This window comes from Manis javanica, chromosome 1, assembly GCF_040802235.1.
Source record: "Manis javanica isolate MJ-LG chromosome 1, MJ_LKY, whole genome shotgun sequence".
NCBI lineage: Eukaryota > Metazoa > Chordata > Mammalia > Pholidota > Manidae > Manis > Manis javanica.
This window is the reverse complement of record NC_133156.1, coordinates 12,802,186-12,822,249: the sequence shown is the minus strand read 5'-3', so window position 1 is coordinate 12,822,249 and position 20,064 is coordinate 12,802,186. Positions and strand designations below refer to the sequence as shown.

The 20,064-nt window shown below is 39.7% G+C and overlaps 1 protein-coding gene across 4 annotated transcripts in view; it reads right to left on the bottom strand.

The window, feature by feature from the left end:
* WASF3 (WASP family member 3) overlaps nucleotides 1-20,064 on the bottom strand; it is a 127,720-nt gene that overhangs the window by 10,485 nt on the left and 97,171 nt on the right. For 3 of the 4 annotated variants that reach the window (XM_037003908.2, XM_037003909.2, XM_037003910.2), the window contains 4 exons: nucleotides 18,408-18,542; nucleotides 16,215-16,368; nucleotides 6,337-6,454; nucleotides 776-951 (listed from right to left, as the gene is read on the bottom strand). In XM_037003908.2, coding sequence (XP_036859803.1) covers nucleotides 776-951; nucleotides 6,337-6,454; nucleotides 16,215-16,368; nucleotides 18,408-18,542 — 583 coding nt within the window. The remainder of the gene's footprint in view (nucleotides 1-775; nucleotides 952-6,336; nucleotides 6,455-16,214; nucleotides 16,369-18,407; nucleotides 18,543-20,064) is intronic. The other variant, XM_037003911.2, reaches the window with a different exon arrangement.

Here is a 20,064-nt window from a genome sequence, read left to right as displayed (position 1 = left end):
TTTAAACATTCTTGAATTGCGTAAGAATTCTCTACTCAAATTCTGAAATACTGATGGGAGATGTGGAGAGTTTATGCAAATGGATGACCACAACTTTACAAAAGCAGAAATAGGAAGTTAATTCCTTAAGCGAAAAGTCAGTTGCTGTCATTCAATGAACCCCTTTCATGACAAATGTGATTTAGTGATCATACTGTTAACACCTGCAAAGAATAATTTTACTTAACTGCTAACAAACTTTTAAAGTAACCCCGACAGACTTCTCCTGAAATTGGAATACAGAAGATTAGTAAACTGAAGAAATAAATCTCTTTGGTTCACCACTTTTTGAAAAGGTTATCAAGAAGAAAAATAAAGTTATTCCTTAATCACATCAACTATTACCTACCAATCATTTTTACAAACCAAGTGGCAAAGGAAATTCAACATTCTAACCTAAGGAGGAAGGGAAAGAATTAAATGATTATTAAAACAAAAATGTAAGTCACTGGCAGTTACTAAGCCCAAGTTCAAAATGGATGTTAAAACACTACATCTAGATTAACTGAACAATAAACTTAAGTCAGAGATGGAAAATTGTACAAAGTTACCCAATATAAAATAAAACCACTTTACGGTATTATTTCAAAATAAAAAATATATATAAATTTATTTTTAAGGAAAGTTTGAAGCACATTGTTGGCCATATAAACACCAAAGCTCCTGGTGCATTTCCAACATATAACAAAACCCAGTAGGACCCAGAGGCTTTGCCATGACACATGTACACACACACCTAGTATCTGGGGACAGTGATCCCTCGGAAGACGCTCCGTGGTACACACTCTGAGACAACCTGTTGTCGGGTCTAAGCTCTTTGTCATATGCCATCATATTCCACTCCTGGCGCCTGTTTCTGGCTTTTCTAACCTTTTTCACCTCACGGGTGGTGCCATCTATACGCTTTTGCTCCTGATGTCCAGGAAAGAAAGGAAGCGTGCCAAGACAGAAGGGAAAGGAAAACAGCAGGTTAAATGCAGTTATAATGCACAGGAAACAAGCCTGATGTGCAGACAAGAGACATCCCCATTTTAGTCACGCTAATGTTCAGAAAATTAACACAGCATATATCTCTCTTACCCAATGGAGACCCAACAAAAAATAACTGATGCTTAACTACTTAACCTAAATAAAAGTTGCTGTGCTACAAGAGTTGCCTACCATCATTTTTGGTAAAGAATTCTCACTTTTACTAGGCTTTTAGTTTATTTTAAATGTACTATACCTTTAAGATCTGTATTATACAGATGGAATATCTGAGAATACAGAGAAATCATTTCCCATCAGTACACAATGGCTTGTTAACTGCAATCATATCTAAGAAAATAATTCAAAATGTTCTATTTCCAGTTTCTAAAAGATTACTATAGAATATTCAAGCTAATCCTGCAATGAGCTTAACACAAAATAAGAACAAGATAATAACTTACCTTCCCATATAAACATCCTTGCTCCAACTCTACTTTGCCAGCACAAATGTATCCAAAAATACTGGGTCCTACAGTATTTTCAAGGTGCCTCTTGAAAGGTGAGAACAGTTATTTCTATGTGTGTTTGTTTCTCCTGCTTCCCTCAAATACTTTATGATCTTTAAGAACAAGAACTGTGTGTTTTAAGCCTACATTGATCTTACAGGAGGAGCTCCACAGGTGGTTTCGCAGTGAGTACACGCTCAGTTAGTGCTGATGGAAAGACCAGACCCAAGCAGGCTTATGCTGCTCACTATGTCCCGGGCACCATGCCAGGCACGGATACAAACGGCAAACCAAAAAAAACAGGCACCTGCCCTCATGGAGCTTGTAGTCCAGCAGGGGAAGCCTCTCCTCTAAAAATCATACAAGTAAATGTATAATGATAAAATCTGGCAAAACATAAATGTATCACATACAAAGTACTGTCTAGACTGGGAGTGCACGGCGTGACTGAGAGACAAGATGTGTAGTATGAGTAGGCATGAGTTCTGCAGACAAGTTTGGGTCAGATGCATGCCGGGAGGGGACAGAATGTGCACCAGCTCGGAGGAGGGCCAGCATTACATCAGGAGAAGTGAAAGAAGGTAAATGGGGAATCAGGGTGAATGGCTCCCAATATCTGAAAGGTGGGCAAGATCTCAAAGGCTGTATTAAAAATGTTCTCTATGCAAGAGCAATGGCAAAGTGCTGAAGAGTGACAAGGGGGTGATGGCAAACTAAAGAGGGGTTTGGAAAGGCTCCCAGGGGAAAGGCAGGGGCACCAGTTGGAAAGCTAGCTAAGTGGTCTAAGGGAAAGGATGGCAGTGGCTCATGGGTGGTGGTGAAGCCACAGCCAGACTGTGTCACGAGGTATTCAAGTGGGGAAGCAATGGACCGGTAAAGGACATGAGTGTGAAATCACAGAACAAATATAAATGGGTAATAATGATATGAAAAGATGTCTAATGCCAATTAGATTGGGGGGGGTCATCAAAATAATTAATAATAATAATAATAATAATAATAATAATAATATCCAAAACTAGAGGTGGCCCATTAAGAAAATAAATTGGTTCAGTCTTTTAAGGATCAAAGGCATTATGATGGTATCTTTCAAAATTTTAAACTCACATTCAACTTGCAGGAATTCATTCCAAAGAAATAACTGCAGGGGAGGGAGCACAGCGATACCCACTGTGGTGTTAGAACAGCAGCAACTTAGAAACAACCTAAATACACACAGATATAGGAATGGGTAGTTCAAAACGCAGCCATACTTTGGAATTCTACACAACTATTAAAAAGAGTAAAGTACATCTTTTATTATGTCAACATGTGCCTATGTTCCTGTGTGTAAATCATATGTAGCACAACTCTACATGTATAAAGAATACTTAGTGAAATGAGTATGCATATATTTATGAATGCTTAAAATGTCTAAAAATATGCACACCAAACTGTTAACAGTGGCTGTTTATCTCCAGAGAAGGGAGAAACTTATCCCCAAATTCTCTAATGTATTTACTTTAGTATAACTTGGACATTTTAAACCAGCACGTATTGTTTGTATACTTTAAAAACCAACAGAAAAAAAAAGAGGAGGGAGGGAGATTTCATGGATTCCAATATACATCCTGAATGAGAACTGCTGAATTAAATTAACAATTGTCACGCTTACTTCTAAGAGATGTATGTTGACATATTTAGGGATTAAGTGTTATGATATCTGCAACTTAACTGACAATGGTTCAGCCTCTAAATTTACCCCATCAACATGCATTGGGCACACACACACACATGCACCAACTGTAAGGAATGTTCACAGTGATGCGTCTACACTCCAACCACACTGGACTACATTAAAATCCTGAGGATACACCAAACTGCTTCCTACCCGGGGATGATCTTGGCTACTAACTACTCAGAGTGCTCCTGGGTTCTGAAGCACCCTGCCTCATCTGCCCCAACTCCTGCAGCACCCCTCACCCGCACACATGCACACCACACACCCACACTTACTTTGTTTAGCCACCTTCTACCATCCATCTTGGGTATCACCCTGAGAGAGGTCTTCTCTGACACTGTTCCATTTACATTGTTGAGATACCGCAGGGCAACGGGGACAAGGGTCATGTTATTGTAAAATCTACTTAGCCTGCGAAAAAGGACCATCTTTTCTTTAACTTAATCTATATGATGTTCTTCCTCTTCTTCCAGACCTTTAATCAATTAAGTAACTTTGTAACCAGGACAAGAAATAAACCTTCAAAGTGTAAATGAACCTATGGTAAAGAATGCCGAGATCTGGATCAACACTGTCACTTAAATAACTCTGTTCATAAGACGAAACTTCAAAGGAATTATGAATCATCTGTATACATCACACCTTAAGCTGACCCTTACCCAAAAAGCCCTATAAAACCCCAAACCCTCAACCCTTAAGCGCACCCCCTCTCTGAGGTCGCCTGCACTCCCACCTGAGTGTATACTGTCTTGTATCATATAAACTTGCTTGTTGCATAAGCTGATGGCACCTGTCTCTAAACTCTTTTCCATGATAAACAAGAACTCTCCAACCTCCACCTGTGGTGGTAAATGTCTTGGTCAGTTGGCCATTTCATTCAGCTTTCTAATCTTAACACAGTCTTTTTCTCTGTTTTATTTCAGACCAGTAGGGAAGTGGAAGCTGTCAGAATATAACCTCACTCCGTCCAGTGCTTCACGGCTCTCCCGAATCCTGGGGTGGCAGGGGCATAGCTCCCCGGCCATGCAGATTTAGGCGGCCACAGGACACCAGGCGAGCCTGGCTTCAGGAGCAGGCAAGGAATCTACCCAACACCGAGCAGGAGCTCTAATGAATCCCTTCCTTACCTACACTCGGCCGACCTGGTAGAGATTTCTTTCTCAGTTAAAGAGTCAAGAACCCTCCCGTGCAGGGTGAGGTCTCACCTAGTGCGCAGGGACCTCCCCAGATGGGCTGCCTGACAACACTGCCACCCCCACCTTGTCACCTCAACCAGAGCATACCACACTTTTCCTTCACAACACTTATCAGCATTATAACTACATGCTTACAACTACATATTTATTTGCATAGCTTAAGAAATGTGTTCAAACCATCGAGTTAAGGGAAGAAATTCAGAAACAATGGATTTCTTATTCCCAAATTTTCTAAACTAATTTTTCCTTCAGTCAGACCTGGCAGTTCCATATTGAAAGGGACTTGGGTTTCAGAAATCCTGGGAAATGAAAAATATCCTGCTTCATTTTCTATCCCTATAAAAAGCAAATATGCATTAAAATTTTCAAATTTCCTTGCCTTTTCATGAGTTCCAGAGCGCTGCATGATTATTTCATTTTTGTTTCCCCTAATATACTATAATCACCATGAGGGTGATAATCCTGTCTTTCTCACCACTGTTTATCCAGCATTTAGAAGGCATTAAAAAATAGTTATTATATAAATGAATGAATAAGAAATTCTTATCAGAACGTTATGGGTTTGAGGAATGTGGAATGGGACACAACGGCCAAGGAAACGACAGGAGATACAATAATCACACATAAAGACTGTTTTCCCCTAAAGAACATTGGCAGCAAAATTAAGTATTTTTGCCAAAGTATCTCTGAGAAGGAAAACCTGGAGGGCCATTTAAGAGGACAGTAAGGAAAATACAGTCAAAAAGCCCTGCGGTTTTGCCCTGTTACTACAAAAAGGTGTAGGGATTAGGACCAACAGGCCTTTAAATACTTGTTTCTTTTCTAGTCAGATTAGTATCTTTCTTTTATTCACTTGAATACTTTGTAGCTTCTTCACTTCTATACTTCTCATCTTGAATATTCAGCAACTCTTCTAAGATTTTACAATGAATCTCCCAACCCACTAGCACAAAGGAGAAAAATGAATAACCAAGGTTTTGGAGTACTGCCCTAGAATTCAGGGGTAACATCTTACACTTGCAGTTGGCAAACTGTTGCCATGGTCCTTTTCTTAAATCCTGTTTTCAAATCTCAAATTCCCTTTCATCCCAAACTGTCTCCCCTACTGGGCTATAGATCTTAATGCCTCAAAACTTGAGGGCTGCCACCCCACAAAATGCTAAGTATTTGTCTTAACTAATTTGTCTAATATTTGTCAAGCAAACCAGGTGGTCATTTTAAGTCTTATAAAATATTTGTCTTTGGAGAATTAATTCTTCTCAGTGGCTTAAACCTAATTTCTGGGCTGCAAAGGGACAATTTTCAAAACAGAAATTTCTAAACCTGAGCAGAGTGGGCTTGTCCTTTCCAGAGTGCTTAAAATGCAGATGCTTCTCGCTCGATCTGCAGTTACAAATCTCTTACGTTCTGCTACCTTACCAAAAGGAACCTCATGTTCAGTAAATACCACCCCCTAAACATGCAGATCACACATGCTTTTTAACCCAATATTAGTATCTCACCAAGGTGTTAATTACAGCTAGGTGGAAACCCGACATTTGAGAAGGCTTTAAAAGGAGGAAAGGAGATAATTATATCTGATATGGAATGCTGACTGCTTTAGGAAATTGGAAAGAGCTGAAGGAGAGAAGTTATAAAACAGTTACAAACAAAACTTAAATTTTAGCTACTACTTTTGTTAAAGCAAAGCTAGTGTTAGAGAACCAATCAGGTAGCATTTATTGAAAGATAGTATCACTGGATTAGGCCAAACTGTCAGTATCTCCATATAAAAAATGCAACCTCTAAAAACTTCAGCACTGAATCCCACCTCTCAACCTTTTAAAGAACGAATTTACTGATTTGTTTCTAAACAAGAATCTCATTTACACATTTATATGCATGTTTTCCATATAGGATTATCTACCTTTTGGCGTCTTTTCTCTTTCCTTTTGTCTTCTGTGTCCTGGAGCATTTTTTCTTTCCAGAGGTCAAAGAAATAGGAAGGATCAGTGTAGAACTTCAGCCCGTCCTTCTTATCATCTCTATAAAGCAGTGTGTTACAAGTGGGGGGGGGGGGGGGAGAGAGAAGGACGGTGTTAGATGTTTTCATATGAGGGTAATTGTAATTCACTTTTAACTCCTGTGGGGATGGACCATTTGCATGGGCCATCTGAACTGTGTATGCATTCTTGTCTCTCAAATTTCCTTACTTGAAAAGAAGTAAACATGCCAGAACAGCAACCTTTTCTAGAATAATTAGGTAAAAATTACTCTTGCAAATTCAGATTTAAATACAGAGAAATGCTCCTAAAAGTTACAATATGGCTCATAAACAATATTTAATACCTCAATTATTTCAGGAAATGTTTTGTTTATTCCAATAGGGATTACACACACAGATGGATGAATTCTTAGTAGATAGTCACTTCTACTATGGAATTTCAATATTATTAGGATAAAAATCAGTAAGTACTCTGTCCCTTTTTCTTAATCGGGTTTGCCCAGCATCCACAGATTCGATTTGGGAAGAAGCAAAACGGTGTGTAAATATGACTAGGAGAAAAAGTGATGAACTATGTAACCCATAAAGAAAATTCACTGGTAGCCATTTCATTTTCAAATACTGCTGCAATTACTGTTGTCTAAAGACTATTTCAAATCTTTACAGAAGTTATTCATTTATGATAAAGCCAGTAATAATGCAATATGAACCCAAAGTTATAATATAAATCAACAGTAAAACTAAAAATAATGAAACACATTAATATACTAATGCTTTAAAAAGTATGTGGCCTATAAATTACCTTCAAGAGGGAGCAGAACATTAACATTTCAAATTAGTACGTCAATAAGTCATTCAAGGCACACAGAAAAGTAAAACCCAATGAAGTATAGGAAAGGGTTTCTGCCCAAACAGCCAAAGAAGCTAACTGAATTATTCTGGGGAAAAACCGGCCTGTCCTTGGAATTCTGCTCTGCCATGTTCTGGGAGCTGTTAGGAAAGAGTATAAAACCTAAATGTGATTTATTCCCACTAGGATGTTTAAACATTTTAACAGGGCCACGTGGTGGAAGCTGCTCAGGCTGAGAGTGTAGGTGGGGAAATTGATAAGGGCCTGGCTATACCTGTTTGAGTTTTTTTAAACCTACAATAAGAATAAGACATGTAAAGGAAAGATATAATGGGCTTAGGTGACATCCGGGGAAGACTGTGAACCCTGTAGTGCTCAGCCAATGAGGAACCAGGGGAGGGACTCGCGCACTAGGAGATAAATTATTGGCGCCAAACTCCCCAGGTGTGCCTGCCCACCAGACACCCGATCTTGCAAGACCGTCATTAAAGCCTCGCTCCGCTGTTCTCTTTGTCTCCATGTCCACTTACTGAATTTGGACCAGTGAGTGTGTTTCTCACAATTTGGGGCCTCGTTCGGGATCCTCTTGCCTGTGCGAGGTGGGGGCCCAAGCGGAGTGGGAAGACGCATCCCGCCCGGCTTTGGGCGGTCCGCTGTGTCTGGGCATCTCATCTTTGCACGGAAGCCGAGGGGAGACCCGAGACTGTTGTGCGGAGACAACGTGACCGACGCAAGGGGAGAAAATGCAGGCACCGCGGCAACCAGGCAACCTAGTGCACGAGCCAAGGTGGGAAAATTGGGCTATAAGTACTGCCTTGGTGGTTGGGCATTTTTCAGAGGTCGAGTGTGTGTGGCTGAGATGTGTAATCTCGGGGTGTGTGCAAGAAACTTCCATTATGGGGGTTGAGTACACAGGGATCTCAGACACAGGGACCTCTTGAAGGATGGGAAATACAAATTCTAGGCCTAGAGAAGCAGAGAAAGGGAACCAGATGAGCTCCCTTGAAATTCCCCGCAGATAGCCTGCTGGGGTGAAGGTTACGGTACTGGGGGGACGCCTCCTGTAACGGGTTAAGGACAAACAGAAGATGATCAAATTTCGCTGTTTTGTCTGGATTAAAGTTAGATCAGATGAAAACTGGCTTTGCCAGGTTTGAGTTATTTTTTGATGATAATAAAACCTCCAGTTCACCTGAGGAATCTGTTGGTTACCAAGGGAGCTTCCCCTATTTCCCCTCAACACCAGGGAAGGGAAAGCTAGAGAGGAGGAAATACAAGAGACCTCCCAGGACAAGCCCTGGTGATGGGAGAGCGTTGTGTGTTTTCCTCAGTCCCTTTCCCCGTCGCAGCCACAGCGGAGAGTTGAGAGACGGGGACACGGCACTGAGGCAGAGTGAAAGTTTTGTTTGGAGTTACTCCTGAAGAGAGAAAGTGAGACCACCTCCGGAGGGAGGGGCACCCTGGGAAGTTGGAGAGAAAGTTTTAAGTTAGAAGGTTGTGCACTTTGAGGGTGCTGGTGGCCCCGGAGAGAGGAGCACCCTAGGGGTTGGGGGTTCCCTTTTTAAGGATTCTTTAAGAGTGTGGCCGGCACCTGGAGGTGTAGACTTGTTAGGTGGTCTCAAGTATCTTTGATGAGACATTATATTTCTTATCAGTCCTCTGGGTAATTCTGCAAAATTAGCCTAACACAAGAAATTTACTGCTTTTAGTCCCCTCCCAGGATGGCAGCTTCCTGGTCTGGGAGCAGATCAGGACTGGCTGCCCTTCTTCCAAGGAAGTCAGAGTTATTGTCTATTAAGTTGAGAATCTTGCTTCTTGACCTCCTGGGTATTAAAATGCAATCTTTGGGATGAAATCCTTCCTGCCTTTTGCTATGTTGTTTACGGCTGCGCCTGCATGCTAAATTGATTTCCTGGGTTGCAGACTATTTGGGTTAGAAAGAAAAAAAAATAGCATATAGGTAAAGTTAAAAAAAAAGAGGTGGGCCTGTATGATTAACATAATAAAGGCAGGCTATGCTGAGGTACCCTCTCCTTTATCTGAGGAATATTCAAACATTCCAGGCCAAGTTGGTCCTGTCTCTTTGACTTTAATTAATTAACTCCGGGTCTTTTTAGTGGACTTTCCTGGCCTTTTTCTCTTTCCACCCCACTCATATCTCATATCACCAGGCCTTTAGAGGTGGAAAGAAGTATGGCTTTAGTGCATTTGCATCTTTCCTCAGGGGTGGAGAGAAATTCACCTCCATATCAATAGGTAATTACCTGGGCAACAGAGGGCTTATCTGTACCTGAGAGGTGAGCGGGAGGGCCGGTTTTTGGCTGATGCTAGAGCCTGAAAGAGAAACAGCCCCAGACTGCAGCTTGTGAGTAGTAAATAGATTTTAAACTTTATTTCTCCCTTTGACTGATTTCAGTTTTTAGAGGTATTTTGCCCCAGGATTACCTCTCCCTAGACTTAACAATGTAAGAAGGACGTAGAGTTTGCCCTTGCCTTCTGGGGAGTCCACCAGGAACCCCAAGACGTTTCCATTGAGAGAGGTCCCACTAGGACAAGGAGAAGTTGATTAATGCTCCCCTCACTGGTACTGAGGTGAGAAGTTTTAAGCATTGCTATAAGATCCCCTTGGCCTAGTGGACCCACTAGATCAATTCCTGGGACCTAATATATATACTTGGATCGAGCTGATGTCCATCATGAATATCCTATTCACTGGTGGTGAGTGGGGGGGATCAGGAGAGCCACTGTGTCCATTTGGGAACAAGAACACCCACCGGGCCAGGGTGTCCAGCCAGCAGAACAAAAATTCCCAAATGTAGATCCTAGATGGGGTAATAATGATCTAGAGGATAGAACTAAAATGCAGGATCTTAGAGGGCTAATTATAAAGGGACTTAGGGAATCGGCCCCAAGATCTCAAATGTTGCTAAGGCGTTTGAAGTTCAACAGGAAAAAGAAGAGACTCCAACTGCATTTTTACAGAGACTCAGGGACCAGATGAGGAAGTATTCAGAACTTGACCCAGAAGCTCAGGTAGGACAGGATCTTTTAAAAGTCAATTTTGTAACCAAAAATTGGCCAGATATATCTAAGAAATTACAGAATTTAGATGGATGGAATGAAAAAGCTAGAGAAGAATTATTGAGAAGAGCTCAAAAAGTGTTAGAAGAGAGGCTAGAAACTTGTATTTCAAATTGTTAGAGAGCCAGACCCTCTCCAATGGACCCAGCGGAACTGCAAATTCTAGAGGAATTGAAAGCAATTTTTAGTCATCACTCCAGTCCTGGCACTCCCATCTTTAAAGAAGCCGTTTCACTGGTTTGTTACTGTTGAACAAGGTTCCCTGTAGGGGTTTTGACCCAAGCCTGGGGAGGAAAGAAACAACCAGTGGCCTTTATGTCTAAACTATTGGACCCTGTCTCTTGAGGATGGACTGAATGCGTTCAGGCCATCACAGCCACGACCTTACTGGTGGAAGAGAGCAGGAAATTAACTCGGAGGAACCCTCACCGTCAGTACTCCTCACCAGGTTCGGGTCATGCTCACTTAATCACTGGGCTGGGCACTGGCTAACAGATGCTCAAATTTTAAATATGAAACAAGTTTACTTGAAAAAGATGACCTGATCTTAACCACAGATACTGTCTCAATTCAACCAGCTGCTTATGTGCAGAGGAAGCTGAAGGCCAATCAGAATTGAGCCATAGTTACATAGACCTCATAGAATATCAGACTTGGAGTAGTCTATACCTTCGGAAAAATTTGGACAGAAAGAAGCCTCATAAACAGTAAAGGAAAGGAATTGATTCATGGGGAATTAATTAAGGAAGTTCTGGAAAATCCTGTACTTCCAGCTGAGATTTCTATAACACATGTGAATGGTCACCAGAAAGGAAGTTCTTAATGAAACAACAGGTAATAGGATTGCTGATGTAGCTGCTAAAGAGGCTGCATCTCAGGATGAAATTAGATTTTTGAACCTCACCCCAAATATCCCTAAAATCTCATTGATCCCAAAGTTTTCTGAGAAGGAGATTAAGAAGTTACAGGAGGTGGGGGCATCTCAAGATGAGAAAGGGATGTGGACTTTACCAGAGGGGAGAGAGATGATCAGCCAGCCTATTATGAGAGAGCTGATGAACATGTCACACAGCGGGAGCCACTGGGGTCCTCAGGTGATGATGCTTTGCTAAAGGTTTGTGGGTGTATTAGCATTTACACCATTGCTAAACAGGTTTGTAAGAGCTGCATAACGTGCCAAAGAATTACTAAGAAGAGTATGAGAAAGCCAGTATCTGGAGAGAGACTCCCAGGAATAAGACCATTCCAAAGTATTCAGACTGACTTTACTGAGATGCCGAAAGTGGGAAAGCTTAAATATTTAGTAGTGATTGTTGACCATCTCACTGGATGCGTGGAGGCCCACCCATTAACAACTGCAATGGCAGGATCAGTGATAAAGGTACTTTTAGAGTAAGTTATTCCTAGGTTTGAGTTAATAGAAAATATTGATTCAGATAATGGGAGTCATTTTACTTCAAAAGTACTACAGGGAATAATGATTATTACATGAGCTACCATATCTGGGAAGGGCAACAGACTTGCCCACTATGGAAACAAAAGATCAATTTTTAAGAGAGTATGTGCTGGCCATGTCTCCTAACTTATCCTCTCTCAAGCTGAAAGGACTCCTCACCCAGACTCCCCTGCTTGAGTTCTTTGCTCACTGCTTCCAGCCTGGAGACCTGGTGTTAGTAACATCCCGGAAAGAAGATGGACTCCAGCCCAGCTGGGAAGGCCCCGCCCAAGTGCCCCTGATCGCGGAGACGGGCAGTGAGGGCGGCTGGAAAGGGCTGGACTCACCACACCAAAGAAGCTGACTGGGGGATCTGGGGACAAAACAGAATTGGCAGGTGTCCCAGGTGGCGAACCAACCCTTAAGGCTGAAACTAAAAAGAACCTAAAATGTTAACTTTTACCCTAACTATTTCACAGGCAAGTCGCAGGAAGCCCTAGAATGGGAAGGAACTCCTGGTTATCCTGTCAAACTCGTAGTCAATATTACTAAAACATCAAGCCCCCAAACCATTAGGTTTGATGCTTGTCAGGTTCTCTCTTGTGGTGACCTAAATGACCAAAAACAGCTTTCTAGAGATAATAAGTATCTCTGTCCTGAATGGACAAATCTTAATAGAATAAAAAGGCAAGTAGGCCCCCTTGTCCAAGGTGGAGCAGTGTTTGGTGGACTACCCAGTTTCAAGGGTGGACGGCCCCTCATGCAACAGAAAAATCTTTAAAAAGAAAGCTCCAATTAGCTAAAGGAATTCCTCCTGACAATTGCCAGGACAGCCAGTGTAACCCCCTTTTATTAAGTATACATAGACCTCAAGACTTAGACTCAGACCCTGTAATTGCCCCTCATGTTTACGGACTCAGTGCAGATGTCACTGGAGTAGATCCCGTGGGAAGGTTTAGTCTTAATTTAATCGAAGGCAAGACTTCACCCATAGTGGCCACCCCCAATCCTGAGAGAAATAACAAGCCAGAGCTTCCCCATAATGACCCTAGACTAGTTACTGTAACAGAGATAAAAGATCTAAAACAGACTCTTGAAATAGAGACAGGTTATGGAGACACCAATGCCTGGGTAGAGTGGGTTACATTTTCAGTACTCGCTTTGAATAAAAGCGATTGTTACGCATGTGCTGCTGGATGGCCACAGGCGCAGGTGGTCCCGGTCCCTCTGGCTGGGACACAGACCCCACTGGGATGAACTGCACATTGGCCCTGTACCAGGACAAGGACGTTTGGGGAAATGAGACTTGCAAGGGCTTGTCTTTACTCTTTCATGCACTAAAGAAGTCAGATCCGAGGGCAATCCCCTCTTTTTCCAGAGAGAAGATGAATCACTCCTCATGCCTCTCTAGGCAAGGAAGGGGAAGGTTTCACAACTCCTATGGGGAACATACTGACTTGTACCCATGTCCTAAATGTCTCTAAAGAGGGCAACTTCTCGAAATTATGCATCCCCCGAGTGGATGTTTGGTGGTACTGTGGAAAGGGAAGCTTGCGCTACTTGTTGTCACCCACCTAGACTAGAACTTGTGCTTTAGTCCAATTGGCCATTCCATTTACCCTGGCATTTCTCTCCACACCCAATGAAAAAATATTTTTCATAGAAGTTGCAGATCATTACAAGGCACCACTTTAGCTAATGAATTAGCTGAAAACTGGCAGCAGTGACCCTTTTATAGACTAGTTGGAAAGATGGTTTGGAAAATAGAACGGTATAGTTGCCTCTGTTTTAACATCCCTTGTTATAGTTGCGGGAGTTTTAACTGCTGTAGGATGCTGTATCATTCCTTGTGTGAGAGGCTTGACTCAAAAGCTTATAAAGGCAGCCATAAACAAGCAAATACCTATGACCTACACCCAAAATAATCTTATTAAAAGAAAATTTGAACTATGAAGAAGAGTAAAAAGCTATTAGAGAAATTTGAGAAAGGACCAAGTGTAAATTAAAATACATTACTGGGAATAAAATCAGAAATTCTTAAAAAGAGGGGGGAACTGTTAGGAAAGAGTATAAAACCTCAATGTGATTTATTCCCACTAGGATGTTTAAACATTTTAACAGTAAGGTATTAACAAAGGGCCACATGGTGGAAGCTGCTCAGGCTGAGAGTTGGGGTGGGGAAATTGATAAGTGCCTGGCTATACCTTAAACCTACCAATAAGAATAAGACATGTAAAGGAAAGATGACGGGCTTAGGCGACATCCGGGGAAGACTGAACCCTGTAGTACTCAGCCAATGAGGAACCAGGGGAGGGACTCGCGCACTAGGAGATAAATTATTGGCGCCAAACTCCCCAGGTGTGCCTGCCCACCAGACACCCGATCTTGCAAGACCGTCATTAATGCGTCACTCTGCTGTTCTCTTTGTCTCTGTGTCCACTTACTTAATTTGGACCAGTGAGTGTGTTTCTCACAGAGCTTCTCATTGTCACATACTAATAAGGCCCAAGTGTCTATGGGGACTATTCTGGTAACTCTGTCTGAAAAATTAACAAGTCAGTGCAATTCACTCTATACTGTAACCTTTGATTACTTGAAATCCTTTCTTTTCCAGGAAGTTTCCTAATTGATATGCAACCTGCACAATAGAGATTTTTTTAGTAACATGATTGTGAAAAATATAATTTGTTTCTCTAAGATACAAGGCCTTCAGTACAGATGAAGGTACAGACAAATTGAGCAGCAACTTGCTGCAAAATTAAGACGTATAAAATACACATTTTTTAAAAAAGGGAACTAATACACAAGTAAATGAAGCTTGACATAAGAATATAAGCAGTAAGGTCCTGTGCTTACAGCAACTAAACACTTAATTTTTCAGCCACATTATACTTCTCATACAATAAAGGACTGTGTTGTGACAGTGTCATACTTATGTTCAAATGCAAAAATTTATCTGGTTTCATATACCCAAAATATTGAATTAACAGAAAGTAGATTTGAGTTGGCACTGCTATTAAACACACTTTAAAAAGTGTGGTTTTATTTCTACTTCTCAAAAACTTGAATATACACATTCAATATATGAGTCAATTCATTTTTTATGCAATGAAAATTTTAAAATCACAAATATTTAATCATGATCTTGATTAATCAAATATAAGGGGTTCATTTTTTGTTTTTTTTTTCCTTTAGACAGAACATTGAGGATTCTTAGGAAAATGTTAATAAGCAAGTCCTCATGGCTCCCAGTGCTAAGTAAAACTGAAATTGCCCCAGGAAGACACCCACTGAACAAAATCAAAATCACAAGTCACAACATTAAGCTTACAATACTGCTATTTGTATCATTAATTTCTAAATGAATGTACTAAAACCTCCAGAAAAGCACACTTGTTTCATAGAAAAATGTGGCACCTCAATTGTCTCCTGTCATAGTTCCCATGAGATCTCTTATTACTTTTTTTTGAGAGAATCTATCTTTTTTCCATGCTGAAAGGGATGAGTTTGAACTGCTGCTTTTATAGCAGAGCTACAACAAAAGGCAGGTCCAAACATGTCCCCTGGACCCTGAAATGGGACAGGGTTTCAGACACTCCTTGAGGAGGACCAAGAGGCCCAGGAAGGCAGTGACGGAAGTGAGGAAGTCACTCAATTCTAAAAGGCCTTGCAGAACGATGGCCCAGCAGAGCTAAGCCTGCGGGGCAGGGAGGACCCCTCCCCGTCACAGTCTGTGCTCATTCAAGGCTGAAGGACGGCGTTCAACGAGAGGGTAAAGATGGACAGGAACAAGACTTGCCACAAAAGACAAAGTGTATGTGAGAGGGGGCAGAGGAAGAAGGTGACAGAAATGGAAAGGAAACACTAATGTGGCAGGAGACAGGAGAGGTGGTTTACAAACTGTTTTTAGTTTCTCGATTGGAATTTTTGCACTATTTATTTTCCATTCTTTTCATGGGAAGTCTGGTCCTGATCATGTGTCCTACACATTAACAGGTTAATTTGTTGACTTTATTATTCACTCTTAAAAACCCTTAATGCTGCAGAACAGTTTTCTGAATTCAGTAACAAGTACCTCTGCAATGCTAAATGCTGACATACATATTGTGCTGCATTATAAATGATTGTGCAGTTCCTTTAAAACTGACTTTGAACATAAGGAACAACATAACCACACATGACATTGTTTTGTAAAGTGCCCACTTGTACTTCAGATAACTAAAATTAGAGCTCACACTTCTCTTGATAAGTTTATTTATATTTTGAAACACTAAAACTTTTAACAATTTTTGGTAACAAAACTGTACCAATAACTAATTTCACTGTGTATAATACTGCAATTATTATTTTCAAAGTTTGAACAAATACTTTCACAGCACTGCCCACCTCTTACCATATCTATGTTGAAAGGCACTGGGAACTAGGAAGCCATACCTGTACGGTGTCAGAATATTCAGAGGTGGTGGTTTATCACTCTGGTTGTAAATGTCAGCAACAGGATTCGGAATGCTGTTCTTTGAAACCACCTGCTGGTCTTGGACTGTAGAACTTTTGAAAGCTTTTTTCATGTTGATATCCTGCAGCGACACTATTTAGAGAAAAGCCCCCCAAATTGAATTACATGGAAATACTTTTAACTATTTGGAAATATGTACAATTTGATTCATAATCATAAACATCTTCTAGGATAACAAATAGTATTTTTATTGTTTATGAAAAACCACGCTTAAATAGCATGTACATGCATTCCCTCTTATAAATAAGTTATCTCTATGAAATGAAGTCATGTCTTTTCTTCTTTTGTAGCAATCTAATTATTTCACTGAACCTAATATTAGAGCCTAATTCTTTATACAGAAACCACACAGGAATATAGTTGAGAATAACAGGCATGTAAATACAAAGATTTGGGTAAATACAAAGATCCTAGGAGGAAACATATTCAAGCATTTGTACCAGCCCCATAATACATGTGGGAAATATTTCTGCAAAGAATACACAAATATAAAAAACTAACATTAAGGAAATGACACTAACTAAAAGGCACTAACATTAAGGGAAGTCGGTAAAGCTTTTTCACATACATATAGTCCTAGAAATTAAGTGGCATGATAAAAAACTACATAAAGGAGTCAGAGAGTCAGGGCTGACTCTACTTATTTCTTGTGTTTGTATAATACTCTCCGTCTCATGTACTAACTCATCTACCTTGACACAAACTTTTGGAGGTGAGCAAACTAGTCCATTAGCCCACTTGACTAGTGAAGCTGGGAGTCAGGGGTGTTACGTGACCTTTCCAAGACCACCCAGCAAAAAAGCGGCAGACCCAAAATAGAACACAGATTCCCTTACTTGGTCAAGCACTTTTCCTATGATAACATTCATACCAAGGAAAGCAATAAGGCAAAAATCTTGATTGGAAAGGGATTTTCAGGATATGAGATACACGGAAAAAAATCTCATGACATTTCATCTATATATTGACCTTTCCCAGTGGAAGGTTTTTTTCACAAGCATTTTAACTGCAAGAGCCAACAAAAACTGAAAAAAAGATTATAAATATTAGTGATACCAATTTGAAAAGTGAGTGATTGATGATGTTAAAAATTCCTTCTCTGAAAGTGACCAAGTAGCTGTTCATATTTTTTTCAAATAAAAGATAAATTTAAAAAATCATATTAAAGAATGTTCACAAAAGATACATATCAATGCTCTAGACATTTTTGTGAAATTTCTAATTCATTAATTTTGACCTTTGAAAAAGATCTGAACATGGGCAAACATTTTTTTAAATGATGAAGGAAGAAGTCCACAAGTAACTACATTAAAAAAGAATTTTTTTTATTAATACTTGTGGAAGTCTAGTAGAAAAATCAGATGCTAGGATTGTTTTAATGCAACCTGAGAAATTTTAGCTGCCATTATATGAAGGTAAAAATAATTTTTAATCTGAATATTTTTCTCATATCTGCATATTTTCTTTCCAGACTTATCTCAATCTTTCATTCAAAAGGTACAGAGAGTGAAATTTTTAAAAAGGAACTGTCGAATTTTTTGTTAAACTGCCACAATTTCAGGGTGCATCATCAAAATGATTATCAGTTAACTACATAGTGCTTGTCAATATTAACTTTACAATCCTGGAGGTTAAAGGTCTTCAGTAAATGCCATTTCTGAGAAATTAAATCAGTAGGATCACCAAGGTTATTTATAAGTATTAACCCTAACAAGAGCAGCAGATGGATGACTTCACTGTCCCGTTATACATGTATAAACCTCCCTCTTCACTGGACCTTGCCTCTGGAGTGATTCTGTGATCTTTAAAATAATTACCAATTATCTAAACTAGGATTTTCAATACTGAATGCATTTGAAGAATCCTTTAAAACAAACCATGTGTAATTATTTTTAAAAGAGTGTGGCATATATGAGATAGACAAGATTGACTTTTTAAAACCCTAATTAACCCAATGTTGTGGGGTTTTCCCCCCTCATTATTCATCTAGGAGAAGACAAGATGAAATATCAGCATACTACCCCAAGGAAAAAGCAGTAATCACACTGCAATTAATTACTACCATCTTGTCAACATCACTTCCAGCTCACTGCTTCCATGCAATTACCTACCCTCTTCCACTGTTGAATCCAGCTGGGTAACTTTGACAGCAAGGCGATCAATTCTGTCTTGAAGAGAATTTGCTCTGATGTAGAAGTTGTTAGCCTCATTAAACAACTCACCAAATATGTCTTCAGCATGTTTGCCTATAGAAGAAAATGAATGGAGAAAGCCATCTGCTAAGAACTGCTGAAGCAGCCGTCAGACATTTTCACCAATGCTGATTACTGTCAACACACAGAATTTTGTGCAAATGATTATAAGAAAAAGCATCACAGTCAAAGGCCTTTAGAATTTTTGAAAATTTATTAGGGATAGTCATACATATCTGAAGTTGACCCAAAGTTGTAGAATTTTAAAATACCCCAGATAGCATAGACATTTTATTTAATTGCTACATGAATTATCATGCAAGTTGTTTCCCATTAAATTAAATTAAACATTTTTAGGAAAAAAAGAAACTCTCCCTTTGCATGCTTTATGTATAAATAGAGTCTCAGGACCTAAACTTTCCTTTTACTTCCTAAGATAATTCAATAAATAAGTCAAGTTGGTTTCTAAATTTAGGCTTCTACATCATTCACTATCAGAAACATTAGCTAATTTATATTGTGCCTACCACTTTCCAATGGCTTTGAATTGTTCTAATTCAAACAACAGGTTACTTAACAACCAGTGGCTCAATGAAGAAATCATAAAAATAAGAAAATACATGGCAACAAATGAAAATGGAAACATAATGGCACAAAATCTTTGGGACACAGCAAAAGCAGTTCTAAGAGGTAAGTTTATAGCAATACAGGCCTACCTCAAGAAACAAGAAATACCTCAAATAATCTAACCCTACATCCAGTGGAACTAAAATAAGGAGAACAAAGCTCAAAGTTAGTAAAAGGAAGGAAATTAATAAAGATCTGAGCAGAAATAAATGAAACAGAGCTAAATAAAACACTAGAAAAGATCAATGAAACTAAGAACTGGTTCTTTGGAAAAATAAACAAAATTGATAAACTTTTAGCCAGACTCATCAAGTAAAAGGACTCAAAATTAGAAATGAAAGAGATGTTAAAACTGACACCATAGAAGTACAAAGGATTATAAGAGACTATTATGAAAAACTGTATCCCAACAAACTGGACAACCCAGAAGAAATGGCTCAATTCCTAGAAACATATAATCTGTCAAGACTGAATCAGGAACATACAGAAAATCTAAATAGATCAATTACTAGTAATCAAAAACTCTTAATAAACTAAAATCCACACCAGACAGTTTCACAAATGAATTCTATCAAACATTTAAAGAGGAGTTACTACCTATCCTTCTCAAACTCTTCCAGAAAATAGAAGAGGAAGGAATGCTTCTAACTTTATATTCTATGAGGCCAGCATTACCCTCACACCAAAACCAGAGAAAGACCAAAAAAGAATATTATGGGCAAATATTTCTGATGAACTTGGATGCAAAATCTTCAATAAAATATTAGCAAACTGAATTCAAAAATACATTAACAGGATCATTCACCATGATAAAGTGGGTTTACTCCAAGAAGCAAGAATGGTTCCATATCTGACAATCAACAAAAGGACCCTCCTGGTGTCCCTCCTGAATTACATCAGCAGTGTGGTTTTTTCACCTCCTACCTTCAAATCCATTCATCTCACTGCT